Raw genomic sequence first — 18,577 nt, forward strand, 5'->3', positions numbered from 1 at the left:
AATCTTCATTACTTATTTCTAATCAACTTAATAATAATAATAATATGCTCATTTCTTACGGTGTCTTCAACCGTTATCTCTTACGTTCTCTTCAACCGTGCCTTCACCTCCCCTCTCGACTCTCTACCCCCTCCTCGCTCCCTCCCTTCCCTCCCCTCACCCTGACCATTTCCCCCCAATGCTCGGGTCCCGACCCAACTGTCCAGCGTCTTGGGACTGTCCACCCGACGTGAAAGGCGCTCTATAAATGCAATCTTGTTGTTGTTGTTGTTGTAACTTGTAGAATGAACCCTTTGTGGAGCACTTGAAAGAAAATTCAAAGAATAGCCTTTCCGAGATTTAAACACGTTTAAGTCAATGGAGTTTCACTGTCGTGTTTCGCCTGATTTCTGTTCCACCTCCTCCCTGAAAAATCACATTTTACTTTCACTATTCAGAAATCCAATGAGAAACAATACTTGTGACACGCATTGTGATTCCAGTTCCCAGGGCCAACTAGGCGCCAAACCAAGGCATTTAATGACTGAATTACTTGAATATTCCATCCAAAATAACCCATTACCGAGCGAGTGCATTCAAAAGATTTTTTGGCAATCATTGCCAGTTGTTATGAATAATGATAGCTTTTTTTTTATTCTTAGTTTTTGATCAGTCGTTTGCTAAATGCACACGTTTGTACACGTAGAGTATATCCCATGAGACGTTCTTTGAGACGTCCTCCTGACCTGAAAGACACTGAATGAAATACAAGTATTACCGTTGGGTTATTACGGGTTTAAGTCATTCTGCAAAGATGATTTGTAAGTGCTTTTCCGTGATGGGTCAGCCGGACCCAATGACACTACCGCGTTACCTATGAATCGATATTACTTTTCTTAGTGTGTTTGAGCGTCCCAAAAATAATATAATAATAATCCTTGCATTTGATATAGCGCTTTTCACGTCTTCGAGACGGATAGACTGTAAAGTGATTCGATTGTATGTTTGTGGGCGAAATATACAGTCAATTTACTTTACAGTCTATTCTGTGAAGCGCTTTGAGACATCAAGAAGACGTGAAAAAGCGCGATGTCAAATACAACGATTATTATTATTATTATTCCTTATTTCTTACATTGTAATTATTTGGGGCCACACCAATAATACTCTATTTGGTCATTCATGACAATAATACAGATGATTGTTCTATCCGTATGCACTTGTGATTCGCAGATTATTGCGATGTTATTTTTCGATGTAACTTTTGCTGGTTTGATGTTCGTATCAGTTGTTCTTTCCCATCAATATCAAAGCTTTACAAATTATCCAGTAAATATACTTAGCTCCACTACGTCTAATCAGATACTCTGAGTGTGCTAGGCTGGATTTGCTGACGATATGGTTCTGGTGCTTGACGATGTATTTGGTATTTCGAATTAACGTTTCCTTTTAACAACTTAATTTCATAATGTCGTGTCGTAATAGCTTGGTCTTGTGCTGATATTATGAGAGCTTCTGTTTCAGCTTTTAGATTCCCACCCATCAACCAGTTGTAGCTTTGGTCCCTATCTATGCCTTGTTCTTCCATTTCTCTCGGAAATTGACCGCAACCTGATTTTCTTCTCCTCATTATTCTACCACATCTTCTTTTCAAATCCGTTCATCATCATCATTATTATTATTATTATTATTATTATTATTATCATTACCAATCTTGCTTAAGAGTCTCCAAACCAAGCCGGGAATTTCATGCATCCCACCTACACGTGGAAATTCCAGAGAGAGATTGTTGGAATGGACTGCGCTCTCTCTCTCTCTCTCTTTCTCTCTCTCTCCTTGGAGGGACGCATTCCGCTTACCTAATTCCGGAGAGTTTTAGGCGCAGGTTGGCAAGAGCTTAGGAGACCCCAGAGCGTGCGTTGGAGTAACTCCTGGAGTCTAACCAGCTGACACCGCACAGCTTACCATGGACATATCTATGTGGTGATATTCACAAAACAGGTAGGAGAATAGTAACTGATTCTAATCTTGAATTATTCCTCGTGAATTACCTTATAGTTTCCTCCTGGGGCATCCTGATATAATTTTCTCCACAGGATGGAGCAAGACCAGCTGTGTCTACAGAGAACCAGTGAGCTTGACTTGTTGGAAGCACTTTACCAAAGAAGCATGGGCTTAGATCAGCTCCTTGTTACTCATTTCCAAACCCTGTGAGGTCGGCTCTGTGCTGTCCATGAATTGAGAGCTGTGTTTAATGTGTGACTGAGACTTTCCTAAGAGGTTTTATCAGAGGAGCCGCATGTGGACTGGCTTGATTTAAGCCAGCACTGCGTTTAATGAAGTTACTGTTCGATATTTGGCGGATGGGATGTTAAAGGTCTCTCAGTTTGGAGAGGCTCAAACAGAGAATTGGACATTAACAGGTCCTCCCATTCGCACACACCAGAAGCCAGACACTCGTGTTAAATCATTCAGATTTCAGGGTAATTACTAGTTCTGTGAAGTATCATCTATCAACATCCAAGGTTAATTGGAATAGGACGGGCTGCATATTTAATGTTACATTTATCAGGTGAACCTAACTCAGGCACCCACTCCCCCCAGGGGTTTTGTTTAAAAGATAATAATCTTTGCATTCTGATACATCTCACCCAAAAAAAAACCCTCTCCCAGAATTGCTATCGAGTCCGTTGACCGTTGTTTTTTGTCGGAGGCAAAACCCTGGCAGTTATTTTGCGCACCGCGACGTCCCCTAAACAGCCCTGAAATTAATAAGTCATTTTATCTGGGGGATCGTTGGCCAGGATGTCGGTTTCTGGTATCTGGCTCTTTCCCCCCCCCCCCCACCCCACCATAAAACAAAAACTTGCTCTTCTCAAGGCTTGGGACTCTGTGAGGGTTTCGTCCTGGGCTTTGAGGGGCTGAAAGGCTGTTTGGGCTTCAAAGGCAGACCCTTGTTTCGCGAGCTCATGACTTTGGCTCGGATTCCATAAGGGAACACTGTTGGTACAATTTTGCGAAGAGCTTGAGTTTGCACGATGAGGTCAAGCGCAGTGCACGGACTAATTGGGTGGGCTTGCAAATCTTTCAGGAATGTGCTCCGGCCGAGACAAAGAGAGACGGAGAGAGAGACACACACACACACAGACACAGACATACACAGGGACACACACACGCACACACAGGGACACACACACACACAGAGAACACACACAGAGGGACACAGAGACACACAGACACACACCCACAGAGAAAGAGAGAGACACACACACAACACAGCGATAGAGAGAGACACACACAGAGACACACACACACACAGAGAGACACATACACAGAGAGAGACACACACACACACACAGACACATACGCACACACAAACAAACACAGAGTGACCCACCCACACCCACAGAGGGACCCCCACACACGCATACCACAGAGGGACACGCGCACAGAGGGATCGCTCCCACACACCCCACCCCCACCCCCACACCCACGCACCCCCATCCCCACCCCCTACGCACCCCCATCCCCACCCCTAACCCCACGCACACATCCCCCCACCCCCCACCCTCACACACACACAGAGAGGGACATACAGGGAGAGAGATAGATAGAAAGAAGGCAATGTAAATGCGAGCTCCAGGGTCTCAGGGGAGGGAGGAATCCTTTTGAGGGAGCAGTTTGTGGGTGCGTCACACGGTGCTGATGTGGCGAGGAGGGCTGAGTTGCTACGAGGCAGAGAGATGTGCTGTAACCAAAGCTGGGCCCCTTTCAGGGAAACAACGTCAACGTTAGCTCCACGGGAAAGTGAGAGCAGCTTCATTGCAACTCCTTTCAGACCCCGTGGCTTATACAGGTGTACGATACCGGACTGTCAGAGCTGCAGCTGACATTCCATCGCAGGTTTGAACATTGTCTCCGAGACACAGTGATCTCATCGGTCAAACCCTAATCTCGTTAAGGATTAAAGCCGTGAATCTTTCAGTGGTTAAACAGCCAACGGAACTGCTCTTCGGTCTGTATCGGAGAGGCAGGCAAATGAAATAATAATAATAATAATAATCCTTGCATTTGATATAGCGCTTTTCACGTCGGGAGGACGTCCCAAAGCGCTTCACAGAACACACTGTAAAGTGAATGGACTGTATATTTGTGGGCGAACGCGGCAGCCAATTGCGCACAGCAATGTCCCACAAACAGTCGTAGATTGAAAATGACCAATTTATTATTGTTTTTTGGTTTTGGAGGGATTATTATTAGGCTCTGTGTGGAGTAAGGAAACTTGCCCAAGGTTTCGCCCTCTGCCTGGAATTGAACTCAGGTCTCTCACTTGCAAAGCGAGTGCTCTAACCACTGAGCTACAGGACTCCACGTCACTCCGTAGTGAACCGAGCAAGGCCAGAGGACCCGGGTTTGATTCCCGGACGGAACCTTAGGCAAGTTTCCTTACTCACAGCACGTCTCTGTTTACCTAGCAGTAAGTAGCAGCCGGGTTGTTAGCCGATTGGTGGATCGCTTTCCGGGGGTTAAAAAATACCTCCGAAGGAAAATAATAATAATAATAATTTGGTCGCTCAATCCAATCGTGCGGGACACCGCAGTTGTGGCCACGTTTCTCCCACAAAATATACACAGTCGATTCACTTTGCGGTATATTCCACAAAGCGCTTTGAGACGTGATAAGGCGCTGTATCAAATCCAAGTATTATTATAATTAGGCTTAAACGCAGAAAAAAAACCCGCAGTATTTGGCACTGTGCGCGAGGTGTAAGCGAGCTCAACAGCGTTTGAAGTTATAAATCTTGAAAGCAATGGGTTTCGAAGCTCCGGGAAATCTCATTTCCAAATTGATTTTCTATTTATCATTCATTGCAAAATTTCTTTTTTTTTTTTTTTCGGTTGCCATATTCCCCCCCATCCCTCCCTCCCTCCCTCCCCACGCGCCTGAAGGCTGGTGCTATTGTAACCCAGTCGGTAATTAACACTCGGATGCAATCTCGAAATAAAGAAATGTGCCTTAATCCTCGTCACACATCTGCATTGGTGGAAGTGGGATGGAATTACATGGGAATCCTTCAGGCCGTTTCTTCATACAAATTACACGATCTGTCCAATTCACCGTGAATTCTGTGAAGGGCTTTCAGATATCTCATGGACGTGATAAGGCACTGCACCAAATGCAAGCATTCCCCCACATTCCCTTCTCCTCGCTCCCTCCCCCATCTCCCTCGCCTCCTTCGAGACCCTCCTCTTTGACTGAGCCTTCAGCCGCCCTCCCCGCCCTCCCCGATCCCGACCACCCCCCACCCCACCCCGCTCCCCACCCCACCGCCACCTCAAGCTCGGGTCCAAACCTCTGACTGTCCAGCACCTTGGGATGTCCTCCCGATGTGAAAAGCGCTGTGTAAATGTACTTTTGCATTGTATTATTATGAACAATAATAATTAACAATAATCTCTATACTGTGATGTCTTAACACCGGTAGAAACCCCCACAACCACTCCATCTCCCCACACCCCCCCCCCCCACCACCACCCCCACACACAATCACACACATACACACACACACAACAGCTTAACTGTTGTCATAGTAACACAGCGCAGAAGATGCCACTAATCGCCAGGATGCAGATATTTCGGGTTAGGAGCTCGCTCGCTGTTTTCTGCCGCAATTTCATGTGACCCAAAAATTGAAGGCGAAGCGGCGAGTTCGAACCGGGGTCAGACTGCGGAGCTGGGAGTCTGCGGGGTGTGGGGGAAAGATTTGTCAGCGGGATGTCCAGCCGTCTCTGGGAGGCCACTGTTCGGTCACAAAGTTTTTCGCCCCCAAAATATACGGCTGTTTCACATTGCGGTGTATCCCGTGAAGCGCTTTGAGACGTCGTCTCGAAGACGTGATGAGGCGCTGTATCAAATGCAAGGATTATTATTATTATTATTCAATGGTCTCCTCTCTCTCTCGGTATCTCAGCTGATTAAAATACCTAAATAAAGCATTTTAACATCACCCCACACCACCTCCCACCCACCCCACCACACCTCTCCCCCGGCACCGAATATGGAGCTGAAGATAACTTGTAGATGTATCTCCCATACTGCCAGGAACAAGGCTCAACTGGTCCATGGAAGTTAGTCACTGTATATCTGTATGTGTGTCTGTGCATCTGTGTGCGTGTGTGTGTATATGAACGTAGTGAAATGGTTGACTTTTAAGAGGTTTTGTTGTCTTCTGTCCTCAAACCTTTCTGCAACAAAAGACCTCGTAAACGTAAGACCCACGAGAACGCCCAGAGCTTCGGGTGATGGAGACCCTTCAGCCCCTTCTGACTTTATCCTTTCAGCAGCGCCCCCACCCTCCCGTCCCATCTCACCCACACCCAACCTCCACCCCCACCCACCACCCCTTTTGTTGTTGAACCCCAGGCCTTCCGGAGGTTGCATTCGTGCTTTACAGCTGTTTCTTCACAGCGACTGGCTGACAACTAGTCCAAGGAACTAACAGAAACCCGGAGGGAACTGCGCAGTCAAACGACTGCGTCTTGATAATTGGAAGCTGTTCTTGTTCTTGTCAATGTATTTGTCCGCAGCCATTTTGAATGTAAAACATGCCGAGCTGCCTCAAATCACTCTCAAGACCTCTCCGGATTTGATACGCGGGCGAGCTCTGGAAATGCTCAGCATTTATTAGCTCCTGAGCTAATATATATTGCGCCTGATCATTTGAAAGTAGAGCTCCACGTCGGCTCTCGGAGGGCACTTCACGCTCTCGGCTCTCACTTTGCTGCAGCCCTGGAAGACCGCTGGGTTGCGAGTGAGATGTCAGTGTTAAACTGGGATCACCTCTGTGTTCGTTGAATTGGACGTTAAAGATCCTGTGGCCCGACTTGAAAGGTTGGGGTGGGAGGGGGGGGGGGGAGAGGATGGAGTTTCTCTCCTGGCGTCCTGGCCAGTAATCCCCCTCTCCCACCCTCCCCCACCCCTTTTCAAGTCGTGTTACGTTCACTTACAAAACACAGTCATTGCACTTTACAAGGAATCCTGCAAAGCACTTTGAGACTTCTCGACAAGACACTCTATTATGAAACGCAAGGGTTTATTATTATTATTGTTAATTAAAAGAAACATCTCCCTGGCACTTCCTATTTGCTTTTCCTCTTGTTATGAGTTCTTACGACACTCTGTGGTGGAGTCCTGTAGCTCAGTGGTTAGAGCATTCGCCACCCAGGCGAGAGGACCTGGGTTCGATTCCCGGGGGGCAGAGTGAAACCCTTTGACAAGTTTCCTTACTCCGCACTCCTCTGTTTAACTAGCAATGATTATACTTATTATGTGTTTGAAGTGAAACGATCTTTGTCAAACATAAGAGCCACATACCCAACGCAGCGACAAGTGGTCTGAAGTTGGTTTGTAAATGCTTAGGGCTGTTTAATCATTCTCGCCTGCTACATAGCCTGTGTCTGCATTCTTGCAGCGTGGGCTAAGCTGACATATCGGCCTCTGTGTGCCAAACACACAGAGCTGACTCTTCTTTTTGCTGCGTGGAGCTATTTTGGCGACTGAAGGCAAAATAATCTGCGGAATTTCACGACTGAATCCCGTTAGAGTTCCCCGAGCGAGACACCAGTCACCTTTGGGATAGAGTTTCAGAGAGCGAGGGCGGAGTGGCCGAAGGTTTGCGCCTGTTACGGTGGGGACGTGAAGCATTGAGCAGAGCAGAGGGAGCGGTTGGTAGGGGGGGTCATAGAGAGGTAGGGGCAAAGGCAATTCAAAGTGAGGACACGGATCATGAATTAGACCCCCTTTGATGGTGCGGGAGGGGGTGAGGGATTGGTGTGGTCGAGGAGCAGTGGAATCACGGGAGCTGCAAAGCTGGAGGCGTTTGCTCATTCTCAGCACACCTGTGTTCTCTCTTGAAGCCCTTGGGTGTGCACACGGCAGTTTATTGATAGGCCTCAAAGGAGCTCAAGTACTTATTCACTTTGATCAATGGGTCAATAGAAACTTGATCCTGTTGATGATCAGGACCTGGTGCACTGTTGGCTGACTCTACCAATAATAATAATTATATTAGATGTAGGGCCTTATCACATCTTCAAGACAGCTCAAAGAGCTTCACAGCATCCACCGTAAAGGGAACGACTGTGTGTTTTGTGGGCAATGCGTAACCGGTGAGGAGCGGGGGCTGCGATGAATCGCGGTGCATCGATTTGTCACAGAGACCAAGCGAGAACGAGGTGGCTTTGTAAAGGGGGTGGGGGAGAGAGAGAGGGACGGGGGCAAAATAATGCATTCAATTCAAAAGAAATAGAAACGCAGTGAATAGGTTTTTCGCTGCACTGATTCAGGCAGAGTGTGAGAGCGCATTAAAGGTGACTCCTTACTGCACTGAACCATAAAAGCGCTATATCAAATGCAAGGATTATTATTATTATTATTATTATATTCTGCTTAAGCTGGTTTGATGGAGATTAGCTTTTTTTTTTGCACAGCGATTGCTCGGATACAATAAAAGACGGTGTGTTAAACGTCTCTAAACTCCGCCGGTCCGGACCGTAAAGTTACCGGTCATTTATGGATCCCGCCTTCAAAGTCTCCTGGATAAGCTCCAGAGTCTTGGCACAGTGGTGCTCAAGGCTGACGGATTCAAAAGGGCTTCACATCAAAGCTGTGGGCATCGCCTCTTAACCTTTGCCTCTCTCTGTGGAAGTTGGCTCAAGTGAAATCTTACCCCCAACCTTCTTCCCCCAACCCCCAGCTCTCTCTGCTCTTCTCCCCCACCACCACCCCACCCTCTTGCAAAGTATCTGGAGATTGTTGGCCAGGACACTGCACTGGGAGAGACTCCTTTCTCTTTTCGAGGAGTGCCATCAGTCACATCTCACCCACCGCCCATCTGCCAGCACCACAGGAGCTCAGCTTTGTGTACCAACAGCTTTGCATCTCAGCAGAAAGATCAGAAAGTGCCAATCTCTGCCTGAGCCCAATAATTCTCTCTCTCCGAGCAACGAGGAAATCTGTTTCCCTGGTATTTGATGTCCTGGTCTGTTTCAGGCTCACTAACTCTTAATTATAAGAAGAATAGCTTGCTCTATTCCATATTAATTAGTTTACAGCGCAGGAGTTCAAATACGCACGTAAATCCTGCTGAACTAAATCATTTTGATACATCCTCCTGACGTAAAAGGCGCTATTAAATGTAAGGATATTTATGAGAGCTCAATAGATCTCAGCAACATCGGGCGTTTAAACAGCAGCCTTCACATCGGGGCAGCATCTCAGAGCGCTTTAGCGGTGGTTGAGTTTGACGCCGAGCCAGGGGGAGGTGACCCATAAGCACGGTCGAAGAGGAAAGATGGTGGAACATACATATGAGGGAGAGGGGAATGGAGGGACATTGGAGAGGAGAATAGGAGTTGCAGGGAGTATAAACTAGTTTATGGACCAGTTGAGACAAATGGCCTGTTTCCTTGCTGTATGTCGATGTACTGTGTTGTACTGTAGATACTTCCGATGGGATTCTGACTTGACAGAGTGATGGAAAGAAAAGCCTGAAGCAGAACATTGTAACCTTGAAACTGATTTACCGTCGGAAGCCGTGCCATTGAGAGTTCAACTCTCTCATCTTCTCCTGACTCATTCCTAGTTTCTCCTGACTCCAAACCCATCGCCCACGCTCCCGAAAATCTTCTCAACCCGGAGACCAATCTTAGAGCTTGGCTAACGAATCCGCATCGAGTGGACGGGGACGTGGGATTGAGTGCTGTAAGACGGATGAATAAAACTGACGGTAATTTCACCGTGACGTTGATTTCGCTGAGATGGGTATAAATGAACCGTAAGTGGTTTGGGCCTGAAATCTGATTTCACGGTGATTGGTTTCCTCGGTAATGAATGAAAGCAAAATCCATTCACGCTGCAGGTGGGGGAGGGGGGGGGAGAGAGAGGAGCTGTGTCGGAATCATCTATTTTGACTGATTAATTGATCGGACCACGTGATTGCTGCAATGGATCCATCCTGAACTATCAAGAGTTGGTGTTCTGGAAGGTTGAGATCAAATGAGCCGAATTGGGGGCCATTCTTGTTTTGCTCACAGAATACGCAGTCAGTACGCTCTACAGTATATTCTGTGACGCGCTTTGAGAACGTCTCGACGACGTGATAAGGCGCTATTTTGAATACAAGGATAATTATGATTATTATTATTATTATTCATTCCAAATCTCTCTCCTAATTCTATTCATCAACAGGCCGTTGGCAACTAGGACCCGAATTCCTCCGTCTTCAAACCCTTTAACTTTAAGCTGGCGGTTGTAAGCAGGGGTACGAAGTATGATGTGATAATTATCACATACCGCATTTTTACGTCCAGTTATTTTATTTTTTGGTGAGGGGGGGGGGTCCGGACACGGTCTGCCCCCAGCATTTTCTGTACGTTGAGATGAGAGCAGTAGAGGACACAGGATGTCTGTTTTCGTCCTTTACAAAGAGATGTACACCATTAACACCAGCGGGCACTTGGTATTAATCATTAGCTGTACAACATTAATCAGCAGAGAGATGGGGGGGAATGGTGATTATCTATGACAGCTGTATAATTTTATGGCATTTCAGTTTTAAAACCTTTCCGTTTACGGTTAATCATGTAACGATCAGTTCGAAAACCAGACGCGTCTGTTTGTGGTTTCCAACCCTTGGTATCCGTCCCTCTTCCCCCTTCTTCCTCCCACCACACTCGCCTCCTCGCATCCCCACTCCCTCTCTCCCTTCCTCGTCTCTTCCTGTTTGTAAACGGCTTCTTTATTTCCTGACTCAAGTTTAGGGCTGTAAAGTATTGACGTGAGGTCTTTTTATGTCTGGTACAAAAGCAACGTTGCTGACTTTACCTTCACGAACGTCACTCATGATGCTGAGCTGAAACCAGGCGCCAGAGATTACCGTAGTACGAGGAGACTTCCAATGAATTGCCCTGTTTTGAATCTGGTTTTGCGTGACTAGCGTCCGCTGTTTCGCTAACAGGATTGAAAGGCAAATGTTTTCGTTCGATTTCCATTCGCTCCGCAAACGGCCTGCTACTCATTTTCCCAGAATGGGACAGTCACTCCGCTCGACAGCCATTAGCCTCGGAGCACGTTTTCAAAAGTGCGTCAAAAGCCGAGGCCTCATTCGTTTGTCGTTGTCGCTTTCCCTTCTTCGCTTACGTTTTCTTCAATCCACGACTGGTTCGCGTGGGGACGCTGCTGTGAGCAATTGGCTGCCGCGATTCGCTCACAAAACATGCAGTCACTCCACTTATTACCGTATATTCTGTGAAGCGCTTTGAGACGTCTCAACGAGGTGATGAGGCGCTGGGCCAAATGCAAGGATTATTATTTTTATGATGAGGTGTTGCGTTTCCATTGCTTGAGCCCTACGAAGTGCCTTGTTCGAACACTAGGAGTATGAGTGAGCATCGGTAACAGTGATAATAATAATCCTTGCGTTTATCACAGCTTCGCGACGTCTCAAAGCGCTTCACAGAATACACAGTACAGTGAATTGACTGTACACAACTTGCGGGCGAACCGCGGCAGCCAATTGCGCACAGCAGCGTCCCCACAAACACTCGTGGATTGAAGTGACCATTTTATTATTTGTTTCTGTTTTGAGGAATTATTACCCCCGGAAAAGCGATCCGCCAATCGACAAACAACCGACTTAACTCTCGGTAAACAGAGGCGTGTGGAGTAAGGAAACTTGGCCAACATTTCGCCACTGCCCGGGGAATCGAACCCGGGTTTGCGAGCTGAGTCCTCTAAACCCACTGAGCTACAGTGCATCAGTTCTGATAGAAAATGAATCAGATTGCATGTCATTTTCTGAATGGAATGCAAATAATTATTGGAATTCAGCTCGGATAACGCGCCTGTCAAGGCGGAATGTTTAGCAACTTGTCGTCTGGCGATATTTAATGATATTGCGATGCATGAAACGCATGCTAAGTACCACCTGCATCGTTCACTGCTGCTATCAGCGCAAAATCACAGGGAATAAACCAAACGTGGCCATTTATAGTCTCGAGCTACATTGAAAGTCGCGCCTGGCTACACTTTCCACAATCCCGCGCAATTAAGTTGAAAATATTCTTGAAGATACGACACAAGTTACAATACGAGTCGAGTATAAGCTACGAATACAAGTAAAAGGGCGAATTGCTTCCTTTCTGTCTTACGGACCAGAGGTTCAAAGATGCTCTACATTCCTGTAACTCGAAGCACAAATCCTTTTGCTTGAACGTCACTTGTGTCCTCTCAAGTGGGACATTAATTTCCCCCTGTGCGAGCGTGTGCGAGTGTGCTTGCGTTTGTATGCAAGTGTGTGCGCGCGCGCGCGCGTGCGTGCGTGCGGGTGTTTGGGTTTGCGTGTGTTTGTGTGCACGCGCGTGCAGGTGCTCGCGTTTGCATGCGGTGAGTGTGCTTTACTTTGTGCGCGCGTGTGCGCACGTGTTGAGTGTATGCTTTTAAGTGCGCGGGCGTTTGCACGCGTGCGTGCGCGCGCCCGCGCGTGTACGTGAAGAGAGACTAGAACTGAGGTTATCTTGCTCAGAATGTAGAGCAACGGAGACAAACATTGACGTCTGTGGGGTAATTCCGTTTCGTTTGCTCAGAATTTCTCGGATTAATTTGCAGCGACTCCTGAGCTCGCACCACCCAGAGCAGATATTTGGGACGTAGGCAGCAGTTCCAGCTGCTTAGTTATGCATTTCCTTCTCTGATTCTATTTTATTCATGAAGCACTCGGGAGAACATCCGATAGATTGCAGTGGTGTCGTTAGCAAGTCAATTTAGACCTTTTATGTATTCTCGGGTTATTACCTCTCCACGTCAATGTGGCTGACTTGTCTCGTTTCAGCTAAACTCATTTTTTTTAATCCCAAATTTTTCTTAACCATTATCCATTCCCTCCTCCTGCTCCTCTGCTCGACACCCACCCCTCCCCTCCAACCCGCCCCCCCCCCGCCCCCCCCCCCCACGTGAGCTATCGTCGTGGCGCCCACGTCTCGGGGACGTGAAAAGGCTCTATATCAAATGTGAGCATAATTATTATTATTATTATTATTATTCCTTTCGGAGGGGGAGGAATTGGAGTTGACGTGAGTGGCAGCGAGCAGAGATTGGGAATTATTGTAACACGGCTAACTTCTCTTTCCCAGCTTTCCGTCCATCGCGGGAAAGATCGTCTTAAGAGCCTCGGGAGGACATCTGTCGACATGCCTGTGGCTGCTGCCCACACTGATTCGGGTAAGTTGTTGCGCTCGCCTTCTTGTCCGCGCGGGTGTGGTTTTGTGTGCGTTGGATCCCGTCTATAGGCCTTCCTCTTCGCCCGTGACCTCCTCCCCGCACCCCCCACCCCCCCCCCAAAAGCTCGGCGGCGCGCTCCGCCACCGTTAAGCGCTCCGAGACGCCGCTCGGCGTGAAGGAAGCTCTGCAAACAACGTGAGTTATCGTCGTGGCGCCCACCCCGTCTGGGGAGCCTCACCCCGAGATAGTCAGGTCGTGTGTTCACTGGATCCCTGATCTGTCGCATCGCAGCCCCGAGGACTTTCTCTGTTTCCCTCGTTAAGGAATCCTGTCGAGAAACGGCGCAAACTGGACAATCGACCGCTACCTCCCAATGCCCCGCTCTTTCCCCCCGGAACCCTAACACATTGCTCCCACTTCATACGTCTGTCCGATTCCCCTTTCGATCCCCACTTCGCTTGCCACTCGTGCTGGGCGCGCTATCGGTGCTGTAGTCCCGTTTGATCCACAGGTCGTGTTTGACAAGTCGCATGTCTGATCCTGCGTTGGATTACAGTCGCGCTGTTTGCGTTTCGCCCTTTGCTATTGATTCATCAATTGATTGTCTCTGCCCTTTGCTGCTTAGCTCCTCGTAGTCTGATGTTATACACACAGGGTAATGGTCCGGAGGGGGTGGGGGGGTGAGCAGAGGAGCAGGATGAGGGAATGGATAACGGTTAAGGAAAGATTCAGGCTTAGAAAAAAAAAAGATAGCAAATGGGGGAATCCAGAAGAGGATTGAGGAGGAACTGCTTCACGTACAGGATAGCGAGATTGTGGAACTTGTTGCCTGAAAAGGTGGTTGAATTACACCAATAATAGTAATAAAAATAATCCTTGCGTTCGATGCAGCGCCTTATCACGTCTTCGAGACGTCTCAAAGCGCTTCACAGGATCTACTGTAAAGCGGAGTGACTGTGTATTTTGTGGGCGAATCAGATCGATGCGTAGATGCGTCCACGAAGGAAGCTAGACCTTCGTGTGAGGGAGAGGGGAGTAGAAGGAGGGTGTGTGAGGGAGTAAGGAATGGGTGAAGCCTCATGCGGAGTATAATATTTCACCCACAAAATACACAGTCAATTCGCTTTACAGTGTGTCCTGCGAAGCGCTTTGAGGCGTCTCGAAGACGTGACAAGGCGCTGTTTTCTTTGCCGTTTCTTTTCGGCCATCTATCTGGCTGCGAGCGAGACCTACCTCCCTGCGTTATGTCATCAGCTCAGCTAAAGCCGTTGCCTCGGAAACGAATATCACAGAAGCATCTTCTGCAGCAAAAAAGTCACGGACCCGAAAACGAAGCACAGGGATCCGATTGACTGGGTGAAAACACGCTCGCCGTGTGTGACCATTAAAATGTCTGTAACGGTCATCCTTGGCCAGTCATTGTAAAACGGGCGGGGACTGATGGAAGCTGCGTGTGTGTGGGTGTGTGTGGGTGGGTGCGCGGGCGTGTGTGTAGCGTGGACTGGGCTGAAAAGGCAGCTGAGCGCCGTACGTACTGTGTCTCTCGCGAGCGAAGGCATTTACTCGGCCCTATTGAACTCCGACATTCGGATCTCGTCACCCGCCGACTGCTTGATTCACGCCTGTGACGCACGTTTCGTCGGGTCATCTGTCCCCAATCGCTCAAGGAAATCTTCTTGTCTCTTATCGCCACAAAACATCCGGTCAACTCACTTTACAGTATATTCGGTAAAGCGCCTTGAGACGTGCAGAAGACGTGATACGGCGCTGTGTCAAATGCATTATTAATTAATATTATTTCCCCTTCCCCTCCCCACGCGCGGACGATTGTTTAACGTGAAACTAATCGCTTTTGGTTGAGTGTTCAGGAGCTGTAATTAAGGCCGTTCCTCTTTCTTCTGTGATCTCTTTCTCTCCTCAACTCCCCGTTAGTTAGTTTTTTCCCCTTTAGAATTGGGTCATCTGACAAGACCATCCTGTGCCAACACGCTCCCCCCACCCCCGCGCACCCCGACTATTACCGACATCCACCCCCAGATAGAATAGCTCACTTTCACTTCAAAAAAAAATAATCATAATAAATTGGTCACTTTCAATCCAATTTGTGGGGTCGCTGCTCGTGCGCAATCGGCTGCCGCGTTTCGCCCACAAAGTACGCAGTCAATTCGTTTTACGGTGTGTCCTGCGAAGCGCTTTGAGACGTCTCGAAGACGTGATGAGGCGCCGTGTCAAATGCGAGGATTATTATTATTATTATTCACTTTGTCGCTGTTTATTTGTGGGACGTCACTGTGCGCAAATTGGCTCCTGCAACAAAATCCCGGAAGAGTGCCTTTGAGTCATCTCGACCGGGGTGATGAGGCAGGACGTGAAGCGCAAGGGTTATTTTTCTTACGGTGAGTGCTTTTCAGCGAACTGACAACCTAACGGGTCCCACGATCTAGTCTGTACTAACGATTCATCTCCTCTAGAGGGTGTCCCTGTCTGGCTTCAGCACTCAAAGGCGTTTTTGCCACTATCTCCATCTTTCAACGTGTGAACTTTCTCCCAAACGTAACCCTAACGCTAGTCTGGGCTTCAAGAGATTACACCAAGGCTACCCCGGCTATCAAACTCCCTTCTCCTTTCAAATGGTGCCACGGAATCGTTAACGTCCACCTGAGGAGGCAGACGGGACTTTGGCACAACACGACAGCGACAATTTGCATTTACACAGCGCCACACCCCCTCCACACACACCCCACCCCCCCCCCTCTCGTGTAGGGTAGCGACCCAGAGCTCTTGACAGTGGCGAACATCCAGCAGGGGGCGGGGTGGGGAATGAGGAGGTGACCGTAGGCACGGCCGGAGTGGATGGTCTTCAGGCGCTTATAATATAGTATAACATCTCATGTGAAGGACGGAACCTCCAACGATGCAGGGTTCCCCCTCCCCATCCTAACCCCAGCAGCGCTGCGTTGGAGCATCGGCTTGAACTGCGTGATTTCCAACCCCCGACACTGCCGCTTAACCCCCCGGATCACGGGATACACTGTAAAGTGGAGTGACTGTGGGTTAGGGTATTTTTAGTAGGTCAGGGTATTAAGGGGAGAAAGCAGGAAATTGGAATTGAAAGGATTAGTTGATGCACAGATCAGCCATGACCTAATTAAATGCCGGAACAGGCTCGAAGGGCTGAATGGCCTTGTTTCCTATGCGCCTATATTTTGTGGGCGAAAATGATGGGTTGAAAGTAAACCAGACTGCGGCGAATTAACAATGGGCCGGGGGGAGGGGTTTTGGGGGTGAGAGAATCTGAGCACCAGAAAAGCGTTTCGAAATCAGACCGGTGTCGGTCGACTTGCTGAAGCCAACGTGCTTTTTGAAGGCAATCAAGTTGTGTATGAAGTCGCGCAGATGTGCGCGGCAAGTAGGAGTTGTGCAAATGTCTAGGTAACGAGAGGGTGCTACTAACATCTAGATCTGATGAGACGTGTGTAGGTGTCTGGGGGTGTTGGTGGGTGTGTGGGTGTGTATGAGTGTGTGTGTGTGTGCGGGTGTGGGTGTGGGCGGTGGTTCTGAGGTTGTGCTGTGAAGCGATGATGGGGTTTGAGCTGAGCTCTGGGAAGGGATTATCTTACACTATGATTTAGTGAGGGGATGTCAGCAGGACACCACAGGTTGCCAGACAACCAGATTTTTTTGGTCCGAAAAACACAATTACAGTAAAAGCACTCTCATTCCTATTTTAACCTCCGCCTCAGGCCCTCCGTCAGACCTGTGTGAAGCTCTTCGAGATTGCTCCCACCATTAAAGGCCCCACATGAGTGTGAATGATCATTACTTTGCTGCTGTTAGAAGCATTGCCTGTTAGAATAATCCTAATAACCCTCGCATTTGATACAGCGCCTTATCACGTCTTCGGGATGTCTCGAAGCGCTTTACAGGATACACTGTAGAGCGAATTGACTGTATGTTTTGTGTGTCTCAGTTGCTCAGAAGCTATCAATGTTTCCCTGTGAATTTTGTCAGGTTTACTAAAGCAGTTCGGACGATCTAATACACCACAAGATTTAAAGTCAGGGATAATAAACCCTTCAAAAAAAAAGAAGAATTTGGGTCAATAAATCCACGACTGTTTGTGGGACGCTGTGCGTGCCATTGGCTGCCACGTTTCACCCAGGACCTGGGTTCGATTCCTGGGCGGTCAGGACAAAATGTTGGGCAAGTTTCCTTACTCCACACACACACACCCCTCTGTTTACCGAGCGGTAAGTAGGAACCCGGTTGGTTAGTCGATTGGCAGATCGCTTTTCCGCGGGGCTAATAATTTCTTTGAATTCCTTTGACAAAAGTCCCTAATGAGGTCTCGTTCGTTGCTTTCCAATCGAGTGTTTGTTTACAGGTCTGGAAGAAACAAGTGTGAATTGGCACCAAAAATAAATCCGACTTCGCACTTTGCCATGTACCTCTTCACGATCCTTTGAAGTTTCAGACATGACGTTGCTGCTAATTCACACTTGGGGAAGAAAGAAGCTTCAGATGTTGTCCGATCTACAAAACCCCTCGACTATCCAGCGCCTTGGGACGTCTTACTAGCGTGAAGGGCTCTATACGAGTCTAATTTGTTGCTGCTGTTGTTACAGACCGAGACATAATATTTTACCACAGGGTGTTCACAAAGTCCTGTTACCCACATGTTTTTTTACACACACACAGACTAACCAACAACTGAGAGAGAGAATAATAATATAATAATAATAATAATAATAATAATAATAATAATAAGAGAAGAAGAGAGAGAGAGCGCATTCCATTCCAACAACTTTTCATGTGTAGATGGGATGCATGGAATTCTCAGCTTGGTTCGAGGACTCTTTAAGCAACGGTGATGGGTTTCTGCGTGTGCTGACCCCTGAAAAACACCCGGAAACGTGTGGAAAAACTCTGATATTTGTATTTGGAAGTACTTCATTGTATTCGTTTCAAGTGTTTAACTCTATGTAGATAGCCAGAGGATCAGTGTGTGTGCGTGTCTGTGTGTGTCTGGAACACGGACGGAGTGAGGGGGAAGTTACTGGTATCAGATGTTGTTACACTCGACTTGTCTGCAAAGGAGAATAAAAATTCATTGTAAAAGAAAACACAATGGGTGATGTGGGCGGGAAGCGGTCATAGGACTTTGCGAACATCCTGTAGAGAGAGGCTTCTGAGCACTTTGCTTTGAAGAGCCTGGTTTGGAAGGGTTTCTGTAGCTGAGCTCGCTTTGCGTGTTCACCTCGACAATGCTGGATTAGATGTCATGTTCCGTGTCGCTAATTCCTGCCTCTGATTGCCAGG

The 18,577-nt window shown here is 47.8% G+C and overlaps 1 protein-coding gene across 2 annotated transcripts in view; it reads left to right on the plus strand.

Annotated features, from left to right (window-relative positions):
- The first annotated feature begins 9,607 nt into the window (after positions 1–9,607).
- The window catches only part of LOC103183773 (MAGUK p55 subfamily member 2), a 34,702-nt gene continuing 25,732 nt past the window's right edge, over positions 9,608–18,577 (plus strand). For both annotated transcript variants that reach the window (XM_042343350.1, XM_007901418.2), the window contains exons 1-2: positions 9,608–9,767; positions 13,171–13,258. In XM_042343350.1, the coding sequence (XP_042199284.1) occupies positions 13,228–13,258 (31 nt within the window). In that variant the 5' untranslated portion in view covers positions 9,608–9,767; positions 13,171–13,227. The remainder of the gene's footprint in view (positions 9,768–13,170; positions 13,259–18,577) is intronic.

Source organism: Callorhinchus milii, unplaced genomic scaffold (assembly GCF_018977255.1).
Source record: "Callorhinchus milii isolate IMCB2004 unplaced genomic scaffold, IMCB_Cmil_1.0 Scaffold23, whole genome shotgun sequence".
NCBI lineage: Eukaryota > Metazoa > Chordata > Chondrichthyes > Chimaeriformes > Callorhinchidae > Callorhinchus > Callorhinchus milii.